At 43.7% G+C, this 17,361-nt stretch overlaps 1 protein-coding gene across 7 annotated transcripts in view; it reads left to right on the top strand.

The window, feature by feature from the left end:
• Positions 1 to 12,927, top strand: part of ERICH3 (glutamate rich 3) — an 88,543-nt gene extending 75,616 nt beyond the window's left edge. For 6 of the 7 annotated variants that reach the window (XM_089515451.1, XM_089515450.1, XM_089515454.1 and 3 more), the window contains 4 exons: positions 701 to 1,108; positions 5,659 to 5,793; positions 9,292 to 11,285; positions 12,430 to 12,927. In XM_089515451.1, coding sequence (XP_089371577.1) covers positions 701 to 1,108; positions 5,659 to 5,793; positions 9,292 to 11,264 — 2,516 coding nt within the window. In that variant the 3' untranslated portion in view covers positions 11,265 to 11,285; positions 12,430 to 12,927. The remainder of the gene's footprint in view (positions 1 to 700; positions 1,109 to 5,658; positions 5,794 to 9,291; positions 11,286 to 12,429) is intronic. The other variant, XM_089515456.1, reaches the window with a different exon arrangement.
• Positions 12,928 to 17,361: the final 4,434 nt, after the last annotated feature.

Genomic DNA, 17,361 nt, shown 5'->3' with positions numbered 1-17,361 from the left:
CACTGATGAAAGCGTTCGAGGAGTCGCAGGTGTTGCCGATAGGTGACCTATGTTTCAGACCCATACAAGAGAATAGACAGTACAATGGCTCTATACACACTGATTTTTGTGCTTCGCCTCAAGTGTTTGTTACTCCAGACTCTTTTGTGAAGCCTTCTGAATGCACCATATGCCTTTGCTAGCCTGTGATCGATCTCTTTATCAAACTTGGCGTCTGAGGAGATTATGCTTCCCAGGTAAGTGAACTGCTGGACGGACTTAAGCACAGATGTGCCTACAGTGATGTGGGGATGGTAGTGTTCTTCCTGTGGTGCCGGCTGGTAAAGAACTTACGTTTTCTTCAGACTGACTTCCAGCCCAAAGAGTTCTGCAGCTGTAGCAAAACAATATGTTAGGCGCTGCAAAGCTGCTTCCATATGGGCAACGAGGGCAGCATCGTCAGCAAAAAGCAGCTCACGGACTAGATAGTTTAGAGTCTTAGTTCGAGCCCTCAGGCGGCTTAAGTTAAACAGGCTACCATCAGTACGGTAGCGTATATAAATGCCGTCTTCTTCTTCGAGATCTGCCGTAGCAGGGAAATGATTAGTTACAAACAACTGGATCTTTGGAACATACATATATTTGTAATTAATTCCTTGCAGGTTTGAACAAGAACTGAATGTAAAGCTCATTAAGATGAAATTGTGTTTATTATTTGTAGACAAGAAGCTTGCATCTTCTCACTCCTCCAGCAGCATTCTGTACAGCAGTGAAAATGTCTCTGACTCTGAAACCAGGAAACAAGATGAAGAGCAAGACAATACAGATGTACATTCTGAATATGAAAGTGAGACAACCAAATCCCAAAGGGAGGAAAGCCAAGAAATGGATGTAGAAGAAGAAGACACAATCAGTGAAGTAGAAGACACAACAGCCAAAGATATGCCAGGAATTTCAGATGAACTTAAGATGGAGTCAGATCTTCGGGACACAAGTCCTGCTTGTGAGAAGTTGACAGACATGAACAAGAAGGCAGGCATGGAGGAGGATTTATCAGTGTATCGCAGAAGCAGCTCTCCAGAAGAAAAACCCAGCAGCACAGGGCCTTCTGAGGATGAGGAGGAAGGTGGTGAGTATGGTCTGCAGTCAGAAATGCGAGGGACCCTTTGGAATATGAGCGTGTTGTGTTAATCTGTTTTGAAGTGAAGAACTCTTTTTCTCTCCTGTGTCGAGATGTGACATTCAAAATACCATTGCTTCACTGTTCTGATTGTCTGTGATATGTGAGAATATTAGAATCATGTGACTTTTCTGCTTTACTGTTTGCCAAATAACAGGCAGCATTGTGTCCTGAAATATCCAGGCCATCTTATTGTTTCAGATACTATAATGGTGTTGTACAAAATTGAACATGTGAGACTTTGAAAGGTCTTTCTCACGTCTCCACCACTGACATATTGTGACAGGTGAATTGATTTCATTTGTAGATGGGAACATAGACAACCAGGTGAAATAGATCTTAGATCAAGAGATGCATCCAAGACGTGATACCAGCTCTAAAAACTTAGTTAGAAAGATTATTGTAAACACAGAGAAATCCTGAAGAATGCCAGTATTGAACCCAGTTGATTTATACTTCTTATACAGTAGGTTCAGTGTCAAGACTGATGCCTAAACAACCCTTTTTGTGGTTTTATCATTTGGGGCAATGAATTGTGAGATACTAGATGTTTTTGTCACAGCATTTTTCATAGTGAGATGATAGATAAATTTCTCTCCTTAAATCTTTTCCAAATGTGGGTAGGACTGTTGGAAGCTGCTTTATACCTGGCCAGATTTCCTGCAGACTGATTCAGTATTGTCTGTTTCTTGTTGTCCAGGTAGAGGACTCTCTGCCAGAGGTCTTTCCCAGCATCTTATCTGATTTTTTAAAAGTTGGAGATGCCAGGGACTAGACTTGAGACCTGTATATAAAGCATGAGACCTATCACTGAATCATGCCTCTCTTCTAATCAGCATATATACCCTGTTTCTATGAATCATGAAATCCACAACTTTGTGTGATTCTTATTTCATGGACCATGTACTTTGCCAATAAAGAAAAGAATCTATGCTTGTATTAATTTTTTAAACCTAGATCACAGTCAAATCATCCAATTATTGAATCAATTAATATTAATCAGTGTGATGTCCACGGTCATGTAGACATGAAAGAGAGCCAAAAGTCATGCTAATCTTTCTGATTTGTATTTTTTGTATGTATTCTTCTGTCAGTGACATGTCTTCTGCTCTTGCTCAGTTTTAATAAATGTTGGATAATTTGTTTTCTATTGCTCTGTGTTGTTGGATGGAATAGTATAGCATGTGTGAAATCCCGTAAAAATTGGAATTGTTTGCAAACATCATGGTGTTAGATCACTTTTCATTGCCTTGCAATTCGTTATGTATAAAACATGGGAGGAAAATGCCGAGGAGGGGGCTACAGTTTTGGATGATTATGCTGAATTATTTATAGCTGATTAGTTTTTAGAAATCTTTCCCTTCATCCATATGCTAGGTTCTCAGTGAGACTTCCCAGTTAGACTGTTAGATGAGATGAACATTTAAGTACTGTTGAAGAATGACGTTATTAACCACTTAACAAGGGCATGCATAGTATTAAATGCTCTAATACAAAATGGAAGTGTGAAGTAATCATGAGGGTTGAGTTAATGGTGTGCCACAGATTTTTACTGCAAAAGAGTATCATCATTTCTATTTAGCTCAGATTCCCCAACATAGTAATTAAACAGTTGTTTGATAGTTCTGTATTTGAATTAACATAGGACTTTGCTTATCTAGTGTGCATATTTTTATTTGCACATTCATGTATATTCATGTTTTAACATTTTATGAGGAAATAACATTGTTCAAATTGGAATAGTTTTATTTAAGTAAATTCAATATCTAATTCAACGCATGTATAATTTTACACAGAAAAAAGTTTGGGAAGAAGAGGAGGAGAAGAGATCAGGGCCTCCAAGTGTTGCACCTCCCTTGAGTTTTGCAGTAGCATATGAGTGGATGATGAGAAACATGATAATCTAGTGGAAAACAAAGTAAAAAATTGGCCCTGAAATACAGTTAAGAAACAGGAGCAGTTAGGATTAACATTTTAATACATAGTTTTGAAGAGTAAAGTATAGCACAGTGGATATTCGGCTTCAATCAACTGTGCTAACAGCACACTACACTTGGATAAGCAATCAGGTGTATGTGTGTTTGTAGGAATGATTCTAAGGATGGCTAGAAGGGGGAACAGTTGGATCAATCCTGCTGAGTTTTCTTAACCTAGGAAAGTAATTCACTATTGTTCACACCACACAGTTGAGATAAGTTTGTAATGTCTGTAAATATCCAAAGTAGCAAAATAAAAAGAAAGAAAGAAAGAAAGAAAGAAAGAAGAGGATGCATGGAAGAAAGACTGAGGAGAAGGAAGTAGAGACGGTGGCCTGTTACAGACTGCCAAAATAAAGCTGCTTCGGGTCTCTTTGGAGGTATGCCATTTAAATGATGCATGCATCCTAGGAATCCGGAAGCTGCACCAAAAGCTGCACTCCGGTGCTTAGGAATGGAGTGTGGCTTTGGTGCAACCTCCAGACTCTTAGGACCCCTGCATCATTTAAATAGCATACCTCCAAAGAGACCCGAAGCAGCTTTATTTTGGCAGTCTGTAACAGGCCATAGAAAACAGACATATAAAAAGAAACATGTATGGATTTAGATATGATTCGTGGATGAGTCGAGAGTAAAATTTAGGGGTTTATAACAAAGGATGCAAAGGATGAAGCAAAGGAAAACAGTGCCAGAAAACTTACAAAATTCCAGCAGGAATAACTGTTTGTGCTCATGGATTGTGCCAAGGCTTCCTAGATGGGAGAATATAAAGAGGGTGTGAGTGCTTCCAGAACAGATTACACTCTTGCCTGTTACCAGGGAATGGTTCCTTTTTTAAAATAAGAATTCCAGTATAGTACAGTACTTGCACTGACCCATGGATAAGTCGACTCAGGTTTTTAGAGTCAATTTTTTTACTGAAATTTCTAGACTTATACACGAGTATATATAGTATACAAAGATAATGCAGGAATCTTAATTTTTTCAAAAAGGTAGATTGTCCCTTGAGACACTATACCCTAGAAGCAATGGATCCTTACTGATCTTTGACATTAGGCAGGGTCAGCCCTGGTTAGTACTTGGATGGGATACTTCCAATGAATACCAGGTGCCTTAAGCTATATTTCAGTGGAAAAAACTGGCAAAATCACCTCTAAGTATTCTTTGCCCAAGAAAACACTTTAATTCACTAGGTCACCATAAGTTGACAGGTGACTTGAAGGCGCGCACACACACACACACACACACACAACCCCAGACCTCAGAAAGCTCACTGGGATTTACTTCCAAGCATGCTGCCAAAGTTCACCAAGCGAGGATTACATACAGAGGTGGCCTACCACGCATGTAGCTATTGTGCCTTTATGTCTCAGATTTGCATCTGTATCTCAATACAACGTCTGGAATCTGATTGTGTCAACTGGATTGATTAGTGGCAGTAGCTGTAGGCTTTATTGCAGCATTAAGTCCTCAACTGCAATGGTCTGACAATCTTTTTCTCTTTGCAGAGATGGAAGAAAAGCATTCTTATGCATCAGACACTTGACCCTTCTTATGTTTATTAACTTGTAGGAAAGAAGTGTTGGGGAAGGCTCAGTTCCAGAATATATTAATCAGTTGTCTACACCTAGGCAGAGCCTTTCAGGTTTCTTTTTTAAAAAAAAATATAAATGCCAGAGAGGTTTGCAATTTCTACAACAGTAATTTCTTTTTTAAACGTCGCTTTGGACAGAAGAAGAAGAAGAAGAAGAAGCATCTGTTTTTGTCTAGGGAATAGTGGTTGCTTAGCTGATAGGAATGCAACATTAATAATACATGTTCTGTTAAGCACAAGTGAAATGTAAATAACCTTATTACATAAGGATTGAGGCTACAATGAAAATATTAGCACAACTTTAAATTATGTCCTGGGCCTAATAAGAATTCAGGGAAATGTAGCAAAATAGGAGACATCATTCCTCGTGCATTTAAGAATATCAAATATGCATGTGTTGAATGCATGGGGATTTGCATTCAGATCTGCCCATGCATCAAAATGAGACAGAGTTTGCAAGCTATTTAACTTACTTAGGGAATTGAAAAAATCATTGGCATTGTGTTTGGTAGCTTAGCATTCAAAGATGTCCTGCATTTATCTGAAGCAGAATAACAGCTTTTCTATTGTATAATTATTTTGATTCTGTGAAAATTAAACATATTTCTGAACAAAGGTCACCTTATGGCTTGGTGGTTATTTTGCAGGAGCTGAGTGTGTTGTGGAGAGGATGAGTGGCTGGTTTGTTGTTGCTTTTTGCTTTGGCATGGTGGAGAATTTGCTGCATGAAATGTGTTTTTCAAGGTGGAATGCTGCTTGCTCTATGTCTGTGTTTAATGCATCCTTGTGGTGAAAGCTGCTGAGTTTTAATTTGGGTCCATAACTTGTAGTAGAGTAACTTTGTAAGCCATGTTGATGTTCAGAATTTTTCCCAATTTCTCTCTCTTTGCTCCCTGTTTTGCAATTGATGTGCTTTTTTTTTTTTGAAGAATGCAAGTCGGTAAAAAAGAAAATAGCTGAGGCCATTGAACATGATCAGCTTTTGAGTTCTGAACCTGAACCTAGTGATTCCAGCACAGAGGATGAGGAGGAAGGTGCACCTGCTACTCGAGATAAACATGAAGGTAAAGCCAACTGATAAAATGTGAAACTGCTTTAAATGTCACTACCCACTGAGATACTGGTCAGTCTTTAAGCTTTCTGTTTTATACACTCACTTCTTCCTGCTGGTATGTTATTTCCTTCCATAGGCAGAATTGTGTCTGAATAATTAGCATCAAAGGCCTGAGTCAGATGGGTGGGAAGTGGTGTGCCGGCGCCAATTCTAGGGTTTGGGAGTGCACACCAACCGAACACTCCCAAATCCTAGTCTGTATGGATGCCACCATCATGGTGGCCTCCTGTCCCCATGGGGGCCGTCATGATGATGCAAGTGCGGTGCCATTTCCATACATCGGGTGCTGATATTGGGTCATTGACATGCCACAGTGCACTAATGTAATGTAATGCGACCCAAGGCAACCCTGCCAATGAGACATCTTCAAGACCCCAGTCCTCTACTGCTGTGCCCAACTCCTGCAAACTCACATCCATGATCTCTTCTATAGAGTCCACCCATCTAGCATGTGGCTTCCTCTCTTTCCACTTCCCTCTACCTTTCCTAGCATTATTGTTTTTTCCAGTGATTCATGTCTTCTCATGCTATATCCAAAGTTCACCAGCCTAAGTTTTGTCATCCTAGCTTCCAGGAAGAATTCTGACGTGATCTGCTCTAGGAACCATTTATATGTCTTTTTGGCCATCTGTGGGATCCTCAGCACTCTTCTCTAGCACCACATCTCCAATGAATTGATTTTCTTCCTATCTTTTTTTTTAACTGTCCAGTTCTCACTTTGCAATGGGTTGTATATCTTTGCATTTTAGGATATTTTCTAGTTCTTTCATAGGTGCCCTCCCCATTCCTAATCTTTTGATTCCTGGCTGCACTCTCCATTTCTATCAGATATGAGAACTCTTTTCCTACAGTTTCCCCTCCAAGTCTGTGGACTTTAAATCGGCGGACTTGACAATCCATGGAGGGGGGACCTGCCATTGAGGTGAATGGGGTGCACTCCCACGGTGTGCACCCTATGCTCATGCACAGGAGCACACCTCATTCATTTCAATGGAGCTTGATTATCTGTGAGTTTCCTAGCTCACAGGAGGGTCCGGAACAGATCCCCTGTGAGTTAGGAGTGGCGACTGTATTTCTGTTTCCTCATTGTCTAGTCTGAATTTATGTAAGTTCTCCATTGTCATCATTTTTGTTTTCTTTATATTCAACAGTAACCCTGCCTTTGCACTTTCTTCTTTGATATTCTTTAGTAGCAGTTTGAGGTCTCTTAGGTTTTCTGCTAGTATTATGGTGTCATCAGCATATGTGATAGTTGTTGATATTCCTTTTGGAATATCAAATTGGGATCTCACTTCCATCTTCTTCAATTACACTGGACACTTGTGTGCATCTCTCTTTTCTTTCCAACATGGTTACTTCTTCAAATGCCTTGTTTGTTAAACATAGATAAGGAATGATGTGTTTCAGTTAGAGGGTACAAATCCACCACAAGTGCAACAATAATTGGCCACTTACAAAGATCATTCAGTGAATCAAAGGCTGAGAATTCTTAATCAGAAAGGTTTTGAGCATATGTTGAACATTTTTCTGCATAACTCAATCATTGCATCCTTTCTGCCTCCCTCTCACTATCAAGATGTGTGGCCTGCAAAAACCAGTGGTAGAGCACATGCTTTGCATGAAAGAGTCAAGGATCTCAAACTCAGTCTGTTACCTCTTCAGTTTAAATCCTCTTCTATTTAGGAAGCTCGCTCTTCTCTGTATTCATATTAACTTAATCTTATAATTAAAACGGGGGTGGATTAAAGGGGGCAGGTTAAAATCATAATAGGGGTGGGCTAGAGGGAGGGAAGGAGAAGCCAAGGGAGAAGGAAATGGTGGGAAGAGAGAAAAGATTTCATTTAATTATCCAAGTGCATAACACTGTGTGAACAAAATAAAATTATAAAGGGATTCATTGTAGCTCATCCTAAATAATAATATACATAATTGTACATTATGCGATAATATATAATATATACCAGTAATTACAGTTGATTCTCCATATCCCTGGATTCTGCGCGCACAGATTCAACCATCCACAGCTTGAAAATATTTTTTTTAAAAAGTCCATAAAACAAACCTTGAATTTGCCATTTTATATGAGGGATAACATTTTACTGTCCCACTGTATATAATGGGGCTTATACTGTATATCCATGGGTTTTGTATCCACAGGGGATACTGGAACCAAACTCAGTGGATACCAAGGGTCCACTGTAATAGAGGAAGAGAAGTAATTGAATAGAGTCACATTTTACCCAACACTGTACTTCATACAGGCCCATGTGTGTGGAGGGAGGCAACTCCTGCCTTTCATTACTAAGAGTCCTGATATTCTGAAAGGACCCTGGCTGCTTGAGGGTGTTGGTGTCCAAACAAAATACTCCCAAGCCATCATCTTTCATTTCCAAAGCTACCTCCCTCTTTTTCTCCTCTTCCCTTCTACAACTCTTTGATTTTTGCTTCTTCTGTCACTTGGTGTTGAGGTCCAGAAAGTTCTCCATCTCTTTCTAGCTTGTAAATGACAAAATAATCTGATGCATTAATCTGATCAGACTAATTTAGTAAATCTTATTATTAACTTTGGTAGTAATTGCAGAATCAAATGATTAAGGCAAAGTCGCTGTAAGAAACAGCTGAATTAATAACTTAATGAGCTTGTTAATTCCAAGCTCTGAGAGAAGGTAACTATGTAAAATTCTCAGATCATTCAATCTTTCTTTCCTTCCTTCCAGATCTATTTAACTCTAGCAGTGTAAGAATAGTTCTATATTCTGGTGGTATCTTTTAATTGCTGAACATAATTGTTTTCGGGATGCCTTATTCGTGTGTGGGGTGGGGGGTGTATCAGTCTTACATATAATCTCATCGTTCTGTGATTTTAGTCTTTGCATTAACTTAATATACTGTATATGAAAAAATTGCTGTATATTTCTGAGTATTTGTATTCCAATATCAGTGATAAGGCTGATTTATTGCAACAAATTGTTAGGGCACTATTTTTGGGAAAGGAAGGGTCTGCTAAAAATATTTTGTTCATATGGAAAAAGGTGCTTGCAGTATAGATAGACAGATAAACAGACAGAAAGACAGACAGACAAATAGATATTTCTATAGCAGGAAATGCCAGGCTGCTTGTAAAGAAGGCTGACATGGGTCACAAAAGAGAAATGTTTCCTCATACTATTCAGTCATGACTAAAAATGTATAGAATCTTGTTGTCCCAGAAAGTTAACATGTCTAGTATAATGTTATGTTAGTGGCATGCTCTACAAATCAACTTCTTATAGGCTAACCCAGTTTATCCAGACCACAGATTGCCATCAAATGATAAGCCAAGCCACTCCTCTATAGGAGAACTGAAAAATTATGACACTTTTAATAGCAATGCATTTTTTAAAAGCACTAAGCACTGATATGGTTATCACAATTACAGCTCATGCTGTGCTTATTTTAATATTGGCAGATGGATCTTCCTTGGCAAAAAAATCCAAAGCACTCAAATCACAGAAGGTTGCAGAGCAAGTGGAAGAGAGACAGATGGTGGGCAAGGAAAGAGCACTTGAGGAAGAGGAGCTTGTAGATGAGGAATGCCCCAAAGAAGCAGTTCTGGAAGAAGAATTCCTAGTCAGAAAACAAGATCAGACTGTGAGCAAAGAGATAGAACTGGAGGAAGAAGCAGTAGTAGAATCAGATCTGGATGATGCAGAGAAAGACATAACTTATGGGGAAGGAAAGATATCTGACGGGAAGACAAAAGTACAAAGAAAAGTCCAGAAGATGGAGGTAATGGCAGCAGAACATGAAATATCTGATGGAGAGGTGATTTCAGGTGAATCCCAGTTAGAGGGAGAAGAAGTGAAGGACCACTATGTCACCAAGAAATTAATAGCTGTTGGAAAAGACTCAGAGGGAGTAGAAGGTGCAGAAGAGGTGACTGAGGCATCTGAAATTCTGGAAACTATAGAATTAGTGGGAAAGAAACCTATAGAAGGAGAACACAAGACAAAGGAGATATTGGAAGAAGCCCTTCAGACAGGTGAGGTGCTTGGGACAGAATCTGAAGAGGCATCACAGAAACATATGGTAGAAGCTGAAGGAAATGCAACTTTGCAGGAACTGGAACATGAAGCAGGGGGTGTAGAAAGAGCCAGTCTCAAAGAAGATAAAAGTATGACAGGCAGTGGTTTGATGAGAGCTGAATACATGGAAGAAGAAATATGTATAAAAATTAAATTGGGAGAACCAGGCACAAAAGATAAAGAGGATATTTCACTGATAGCAGAAGGCATGATAAGGACTGAAAAAACAGCATTGGATGAAGAGAGTCTAGTGCAGTTTGTGAGAGAAGATGTTGAACAGGTAGAGACAGAAGAAATGCTTCTGATCTCCAGAAGAGCAACTCCTAAAAGTAATCTAGAATTTGAGAAAGAAGAGCTTTTTACTGAAAACATTTCAGAAGGTTTAGTCTCTATGACTGATGAAACAGAAGAAAGGGTGGATATCAAAGAGGTAAAGGCAAAAAGAAAGGTGGTGGTTAAAGAGGAGACAGAAGCTGAAGGGACTGAAAGAAAGCAAACCAGTAAAGAAAAGGTAGAAGCTGAAAAGGCAGAAAGAGAAGCAAAAGCTGAGGAAGAAGCAGAGGATGAAGAAACAAACAAATTACTGTCAATTAAATGGGAGATGAGGAATGAGGGCTCAGAAACAGAGGGAGAAGTAGTGTCTCTGGTCACAGAATCTGAGGGAGAACCAGTTTCTGAGATGACCTTCATGAGGTGGCAAAGTGTAATGAACATGAGAGAAGATACAGAAGCAGAGGCAGAACATGTACCTGAATCATCATCACAAAAAGTAACAGTGATAGGACTGAACAGAGAGACGGGAAAGAACAATGAAAGCTGCCTTGAAGATGAAGTGGAAGAAAGACCCGAAGAGACTGCAGCAGGGCAAAAAGCAGTGTATTTGGAAGTGCAGAGTGAAGGAGTGACTGATGATGAAGAAGAGGATGAAGATGAGGAATCAAGCACAGAAGAACGGATGACAGGAGAAGGAATAACTCTGGCAGATGTAGAGGAAGCTCTCCTAATAGGGATACAGCAGTTGATAACTGAAGTGTCAAAGATGAATGAGGAAGTGGAAGATAAGGAAGAGGAACCTCAAGAGGAAATATTAGCAGAGGAAATGTCAGCTCAGGAGGATCCTGAAAAAGAGGATTTTGTTTCTGTTGTAGTAACAAATGAAAAGTGGCATGCTGAGAGTGACAAAGCTGAGGAAGAAGGAGTAAGGGAACCTGTGGAGGGAAACAATGGAAGTGAAAACAGAACAAGAGGACAGGAAGAATCTCCAGCAGAAAACCTGGCAGTGACAAAAATCATTCATTGGAGCATGCAGCAATCTGAAGGAGAGCAGCCTCCCCAACCTACTGACTCATCTGACTGAGGAGACAGATTTAAAATGCAGGTGAGTGTGTGCATGTGAAATGGTCAGGGTCTCAAAAGCTCTTGCCCAGGAGTTTGTTGCAGCCAGGTATTATATGTGTATCTGTGTATGACCTTTTCCATTTAAATGGCAGGCCCATTCCCAACATGTATCGCAAGCAGTGTTTTACACTCACCATAATTTGTTTCGTATTCATGCCTATAGAGTGGGAGCATAGGACATGATCCAGCTAGAATTAAACACATTATGTCACACAAATTTCAATCAAGAGAGTTAAGCATTATTTAATCCTTAACAATATAAATATGTTCAGCTTGGCTCAGCTAGATCATGACCTTATGTATCTCTTTTATCTACCACATTCACTCACATACTAATTTCCTCTGAAGAGCTCAGAGCAGTTTACATATGGTTCCCATCAAGGCAGTTTATGGGGTCATACCTCTTCAGATTCGGCTGTAGAGTTGCTACACAACATTCACTGTCCCTTTATATACAGGATTAATATGGCAGTTTCTACACCTTTATAAAGGACTCATCCCAAAATACTGGGTAGATTGAATATGTACACTTATGCACTCACCATTTCTCTGAGTCAGAAGGAAATTCTAGGGCAACCTACAGGGACTGAGGGGCTCTCCAGGATGTCAGAGGAATGTACCCATCTTGTTTCCTGCCCCTCCATTTTAACCTTCCCATGGCTCTATCTCCCACACAAAATAAAATAAATCTGAGAAGTTGTTGAACAAGTGGTTGCAAATCCCTCTTTTCAGGCGTTGGGTCCTGAACAGTAAATCACTGTTTGTGGACATTGTCAGAAATGATGGCTTGCATTGAACTAAACTCCCCAAAAGACAAACAAACAAACAAAAAACAGCAACAGAATCCAGAAGTACAAACCCAAGCTCCCTTGGGCTTTTGTTTTGGCCAAAAATCTGTCAGAAACAGAGTGGCCTGCCATGAAAGTGAAAATTGGCTTATGTATTTGCCTCGATTGCCTACCCTGATCTATTGCAGCAGAAGTTAAAGTCATAGATTTCCCCCCCCCCCCCCTATAATTTTCATGTTTAACTGCATGAAGTCACTGGTGTCCCCAAATGTTATTTTATCACAACCATAATCCATATGCTATATAGCTAACTTCTGTTCTGTTCTATTTCCTTAGAATGTCTTGGAGTTGGACATTCCCACTGTGTCATCATTGCAGTCCTGCGTTTTGGCAGAAGAAAAGGCTTGCTCAAACATTCTCTCCAGTTCCTTCAATGCTTGCAGCTTCTCTTTCTCATTGTTATTATGATTATTATTTAGAAACATCTTTTTAAAAAAGAATTGTTCGAAATTGGTGCTGGCTGGGGTGTCTGCCCACTTCTTTCTTTTCCTTCCTGTGAGTAGTGTAAGCACCTGACACTTTGCACTAGTACCACTCCAGGCAAGTGAAATAAGCCTATCTACCCATTTCAGAAGTAGCACTCCTTTATAATTATTAAAGTAATAATTATGAGGCCTGTCCAACAGCTGCCACACATTTCTTTTCAAAAACTAGAGAATTATTATGTTACTGGAACTTTCCCAAAATCAGCTGGTAAACTATGGGGATTGCAAAAGCCATGTGAAGACTTTATGTAGAATAATAAAACACCTGCAAACAGATCTGAGAACTGTGTATATTGTGATTGCTGCCATTTCTTTGCCCACTATCTTTTGTGTTTCTTTTTTTATTATAAAAGGGATATCTAGTAACTTTATATTATATAGAATATAAAAATCAAAATATCATTGGTACTAGTATTAAAGTTTCACTAAGGCATGGAGTTCACAACCCTACTGTGTTTGATTGAGTTCCATACCTAAAAGAGGAATGGCATCATCTCTAATAATTGAGTAATGCTTATTGCTCTGTGTATGAGCATGAGTAGGGATGTGGTGGCTTAGCAGTTAAGGTGCCGACTCTGACAACCGCAAAATCACCAGGATGGCAGTTTGAGACCCAAGCACTGCAGGACGGAATGAGCTGATACCCTAGTGTCTGCCAACCTAGCAGTTCAAAAGCATGTAAAAATACAAGTAAATAAATAGGTACCACTTTGGTGGGAAGATAATAGCATTCCGTGCACCTCGGCATTTAGTCATGCTGGCCACATGACCATGAAGTCATCTTTGACAATGCTGGTTCCCTCTGCTTAGTAACAGAGATGAGCACTGTTCCCTACAGTCAGACAACTAGACAAACATGTCAAAACGGAAACTTTTCCCTTTACTGTTTTATGAGCATCAAAGGCACAACCAATGCAGATATAATGGGCTTGTTTCCAGTAGCATCATTGGGCTGTGTGTGCAGGTCACGCCGGGTGACACCCCAGGAATGGGAGATGACACCCAGTCGTCTCCCCGCCCCCCAAGGGCATTGTTTTGGCCTGTGCAAGAACTCCTTTGCTCCCCCCCCCCCCCCCGTGGGAGCTGCTCAGGCTGATGCCGGCTCTCCCTGGGCTGGCTCTCCTTGTGGCCCTCACAGACATCCTTCCAGCCCCAGACTCCTGGAAACTCCACCAGAAGTCTGGGGCCAGAAGTCACACTCACCCTGGAAGTGCCGCCCCCTGCATCGGGTGTCACCTGTTGAAGGGACAACACGCCCCCCTCCGCCTCCACGCTGGACTCCGCAGCCAAGCCGCGCTTCTGCCAGGCGGTCTCCTCCCGGGGTGTCGGAGGTGCGCATCTGCGCACCGCCCCGGAAGAGCCGCCCACGGACTGTAGAGCCACCGCTGCGGGACTCTTTTTTCCTTGGCTGCTTGGCGTTTGCGGTAGCCGGGAGTGGGCCCTTTAAGACTTCTGGGGGAAGCCAGGGAGAGAGCTCGCCAGGTGAGAGCGGCGAGCTCAAAAGCCGGATGCCCGGACCTTCCTGACACGCCCCCCTCCGCCTCCACGCCAGACTCCGCAGCCAAGCCGCGCTTCTGCCGGGCGGTCTCCTCCCGGGGTGTCGGAGGTGCGCATCTGCGCACCGCCCCGGGAGAGCCGCCCACGGACTGTAGAGCCACCGCTGCGGGACTCTTTTTTCCTTGGCTGCTTGGCGTTTGCGGTAGCCGGGAGTGGGCCCTTTAAGACTTCTGGGGGGAAGCCAGGGAGAGAGCTCGCCAGGTGAGAGCGGCGAGCTCAAAAGCCGGACGCCCGGACCTTCCTGACACGCCCCCCTCCGCCTCCACGCTGGACTCCGCAGCCAAGCCGCGCTTCTGCCGGGTGGTCTCCTCCCGGGGTGTCGGAGGTGCGCATCTGCGCACCGCCCCGGGAGAGCCGCCCACGGACTGTAGAGCCACCGCTGCGGGACTCCGCAGCTGTGCAGCTGCGCAGTTTTTACTGGGCTAGGGAGGTTGAGGGTTAGCTTGGGCAGAGGATGCCTGTGGTGGCTAACCTCTGCTCCTTATTTGCTGGTGTAGGGTGGGGGGGAGGTCATGGACACGGGGGATGCATGGGCTGGGGAGGAAGGGGATAACATCATCTTGAGCGGAGCTCCTATTGAGGTTGTGTGGGGCAGGGGGAGGTATGGCGGTGGGAGGAGGGACTTGCGTTCCAGGGGAAGGCAAGATCGATGCGTCATATCTATCTCTCCTTCCTGTCCCCCTCCCAACCTAAGGGACCTGAGGGTCGCTCCAACCGTGCCACAAACCCTGTCGCTGCTCCTGTGCAATGCCAGATCAATTAACAACAAGACCCACATCCTCCACGACCTGCTGGAGGACCGAAGTTGTGATCTGGCTTGCATTACCGAGACCTGGCTTGGGCCTGAAGGGGATGCTGTGTGGGCTCAGGCCCTGCCTGCCGGGTTCTCGGTGAAGGACCAGCCCAGGTTAGGTGGGCGGGGTGTGTGTGTGGCCTTGATACATAGGAACATCGTGTCCCTCACCAGGAACCACATCCAACAGACGTCCTATATCGAGTGTATTTACCTGACCCTAAAGGCGAGGGACAGTCTAGGGATTCTGTTGGTGTATCGGCCACCCCGTGTGCTAACGGACTCCCTTAACGAGCTGACACAGCTGGTCGCTGAACTGATGCTGGAGACGCCCAGGCTACTTGTCCTGGGCGACTTCAACATCTCCCTCACGGCCAGCTATGTTCCACCCGGTGCGGCTCGCGAATTCATGGATACCATGGCGGCCATGGGCCTGTCCCAGCTGATTCAGGGTCCTACGCATTGTGCGGGTAATACTCTCGATTTGGTCTTCTGCTCTGATGCGGAAAAACCGTGGGTGGAAATATTTGATATTTCCCCCTTGCCATGGACGGATCATTTCCTGGTCGAGGTGAAAATCAAGGTCTCTACCCAGATCCCTTCCGGGGGTGGTGGACCCATCAAGATGGTCCACCCTCGAAGGCTAATGGAACCCAATAGGTTCCAGGAAGCCCTAGAGGGACACATGGTTGGAAGTGACGGCGATTCTGTTGATGCCCTGACTGGTATCTGGAATACCGGTCTCTCGAGGGCTATACACAGTATCGCTCCCAAGCGCCCTCTCAGACCCGCTTCCAAACGCAAGCCCTGGTATACGGAAGATCTCCGGGCAAGGAAGCGGGAGCTGCGACGGCTAGAGTACCGTTGGCGGAAACACCTTCGCTTAGACGATAAGACTCTCCTAGCCCAACGGTTAGAGGACTACGGAGAGGCGATACGAGCAGCAAAGAACTTGTTCTATGGTGCTCGTATCGCGTCCGCGGAGTCGCGTCCAGCAGAGTTGTTCAGGGTAGTCAGGGAGCTCACTCAGCTCCCTCCTGCCCTGAACCAGATCCTTGAACCTTCTAAGGCCTGCTGTGACTTATTTAATGACTTCTTCGTGGATAAAACTTCTCACATAAGCGAAGGTCTTAACGCCGACATTCAGGCAGAACCTAGCGTAGAGGTGTCCAGGGCCTCCGTGGACTTTATTAAGCTGGATTGGTTTGAGTTGGTAAGTACCGATGATGTGGACAAGATCCTCGGAAGTGTTCGGAAGACAACCTGCCCTCTCGATCCCTGTCCCTCGTGGCTAGCAGCCCAGGGGGGACCGGCTGTAACTTCATTGTTACGCTGGATTATTAATACATCACTGAGGGAAGGGCAATTTCCATCTGCTCTTAAATTGGCCATAGTAAAACCTTTATTAAAAAAGCCCTCCCTTGACCCCCTGGTGTATAATAATTATCGGCCAGTTTCACTGCTGCCATTCTTAGGGAAGGTGATCGAGAGGGCGGTTGCAATCCAGCTTCAGGGGGTCTTGGATGAAACGGATTATCTGGACCCATTTCAAACTGGCTTTCGGGCGGGTTATGGGGTTGAGTCGGCCATGGTCGCCTTGGTCGATGATCTCCGTCTGGGCATCGACAGGGGAAGCGTGTCCCTGTTGGTGCTCTTGGACATCTCAGCGGCTTTCGATACCATAGACCATGGTATCCTTCTGGGGCGCCTGGCAGAGGTGGGTATCGGGGGCACTGTGCTCCAGTGGTTCCGGTCCTACCTCTCCGGGAGGTCCCAGATGGTGCAGCTGGGAGACGTGTGCTCCGACGAGAGGGCCCTTAAAACTGGGGTCCCTCAAGGAGCCATTCTGTCTCCCATGCTATTTAACATTTACATGAAACCGCTGGGAGAGATCATCCGGAGACATGGGGCGCGGGGTTATCAGTACGCTGATGACACCCAAATAATATTCTCTATGTCTCCGACTGATGCAGTGACTGAGGATGGCGTCTCTCCTCTCATGGCCTGTCTGGAGTCAGTAATGGGCTGGATGAGGGAAAACCGACTCAAGCTGAATCCAGAGAAGACGGAGGTACTCGTGATAGGTTCCCCTGGTCCAGGAATGACGGTGGTTCCACCTGTCCTGAACGGGGTCACGCTCTCTGTGAAGGACTCCGTGCGCAGTCTGGGGGTGCTTCTTGACTCGTCCCTTCACCTGACTGCTCAGGTGAATGCGACGGTCAAGAGCACCTGTCATCAGCTTCGGCTTATTCGCCAGCTGCGCCCATACCTGGCCCAGAGGGACCTTGAAACTGTGGTACACGCCCTGGTAACCTCGAGACTGGATTTCTGCAACGGACTCTACATGGGGCAACCCTTATACCAAACCCGGAA

The sequence above is a fragment of the Sceloporus occidentalis genome, unplaced genomic scaffold (assembly GCF_023333645.1).
Source record: "Sceloporus occidentalis isolate IW3139 unplaced genomic scaffold, rSceOcc1.0.p SCAF_3, whole genome shotgun sequence".
Taxonomy (NCBI): domain Eukaryota; kingdom Metazoa; phylum Chordata; class Lepidosauria; order Squamata; family Phrynosomatidae; genus Sceloporus; species Sceloporus occidentalis.
The sequence above is the reverse complement of the archived record's forward strand: the minus strand, read 5'-3'. Positions and strand labels throughout refer to the sequence as shown.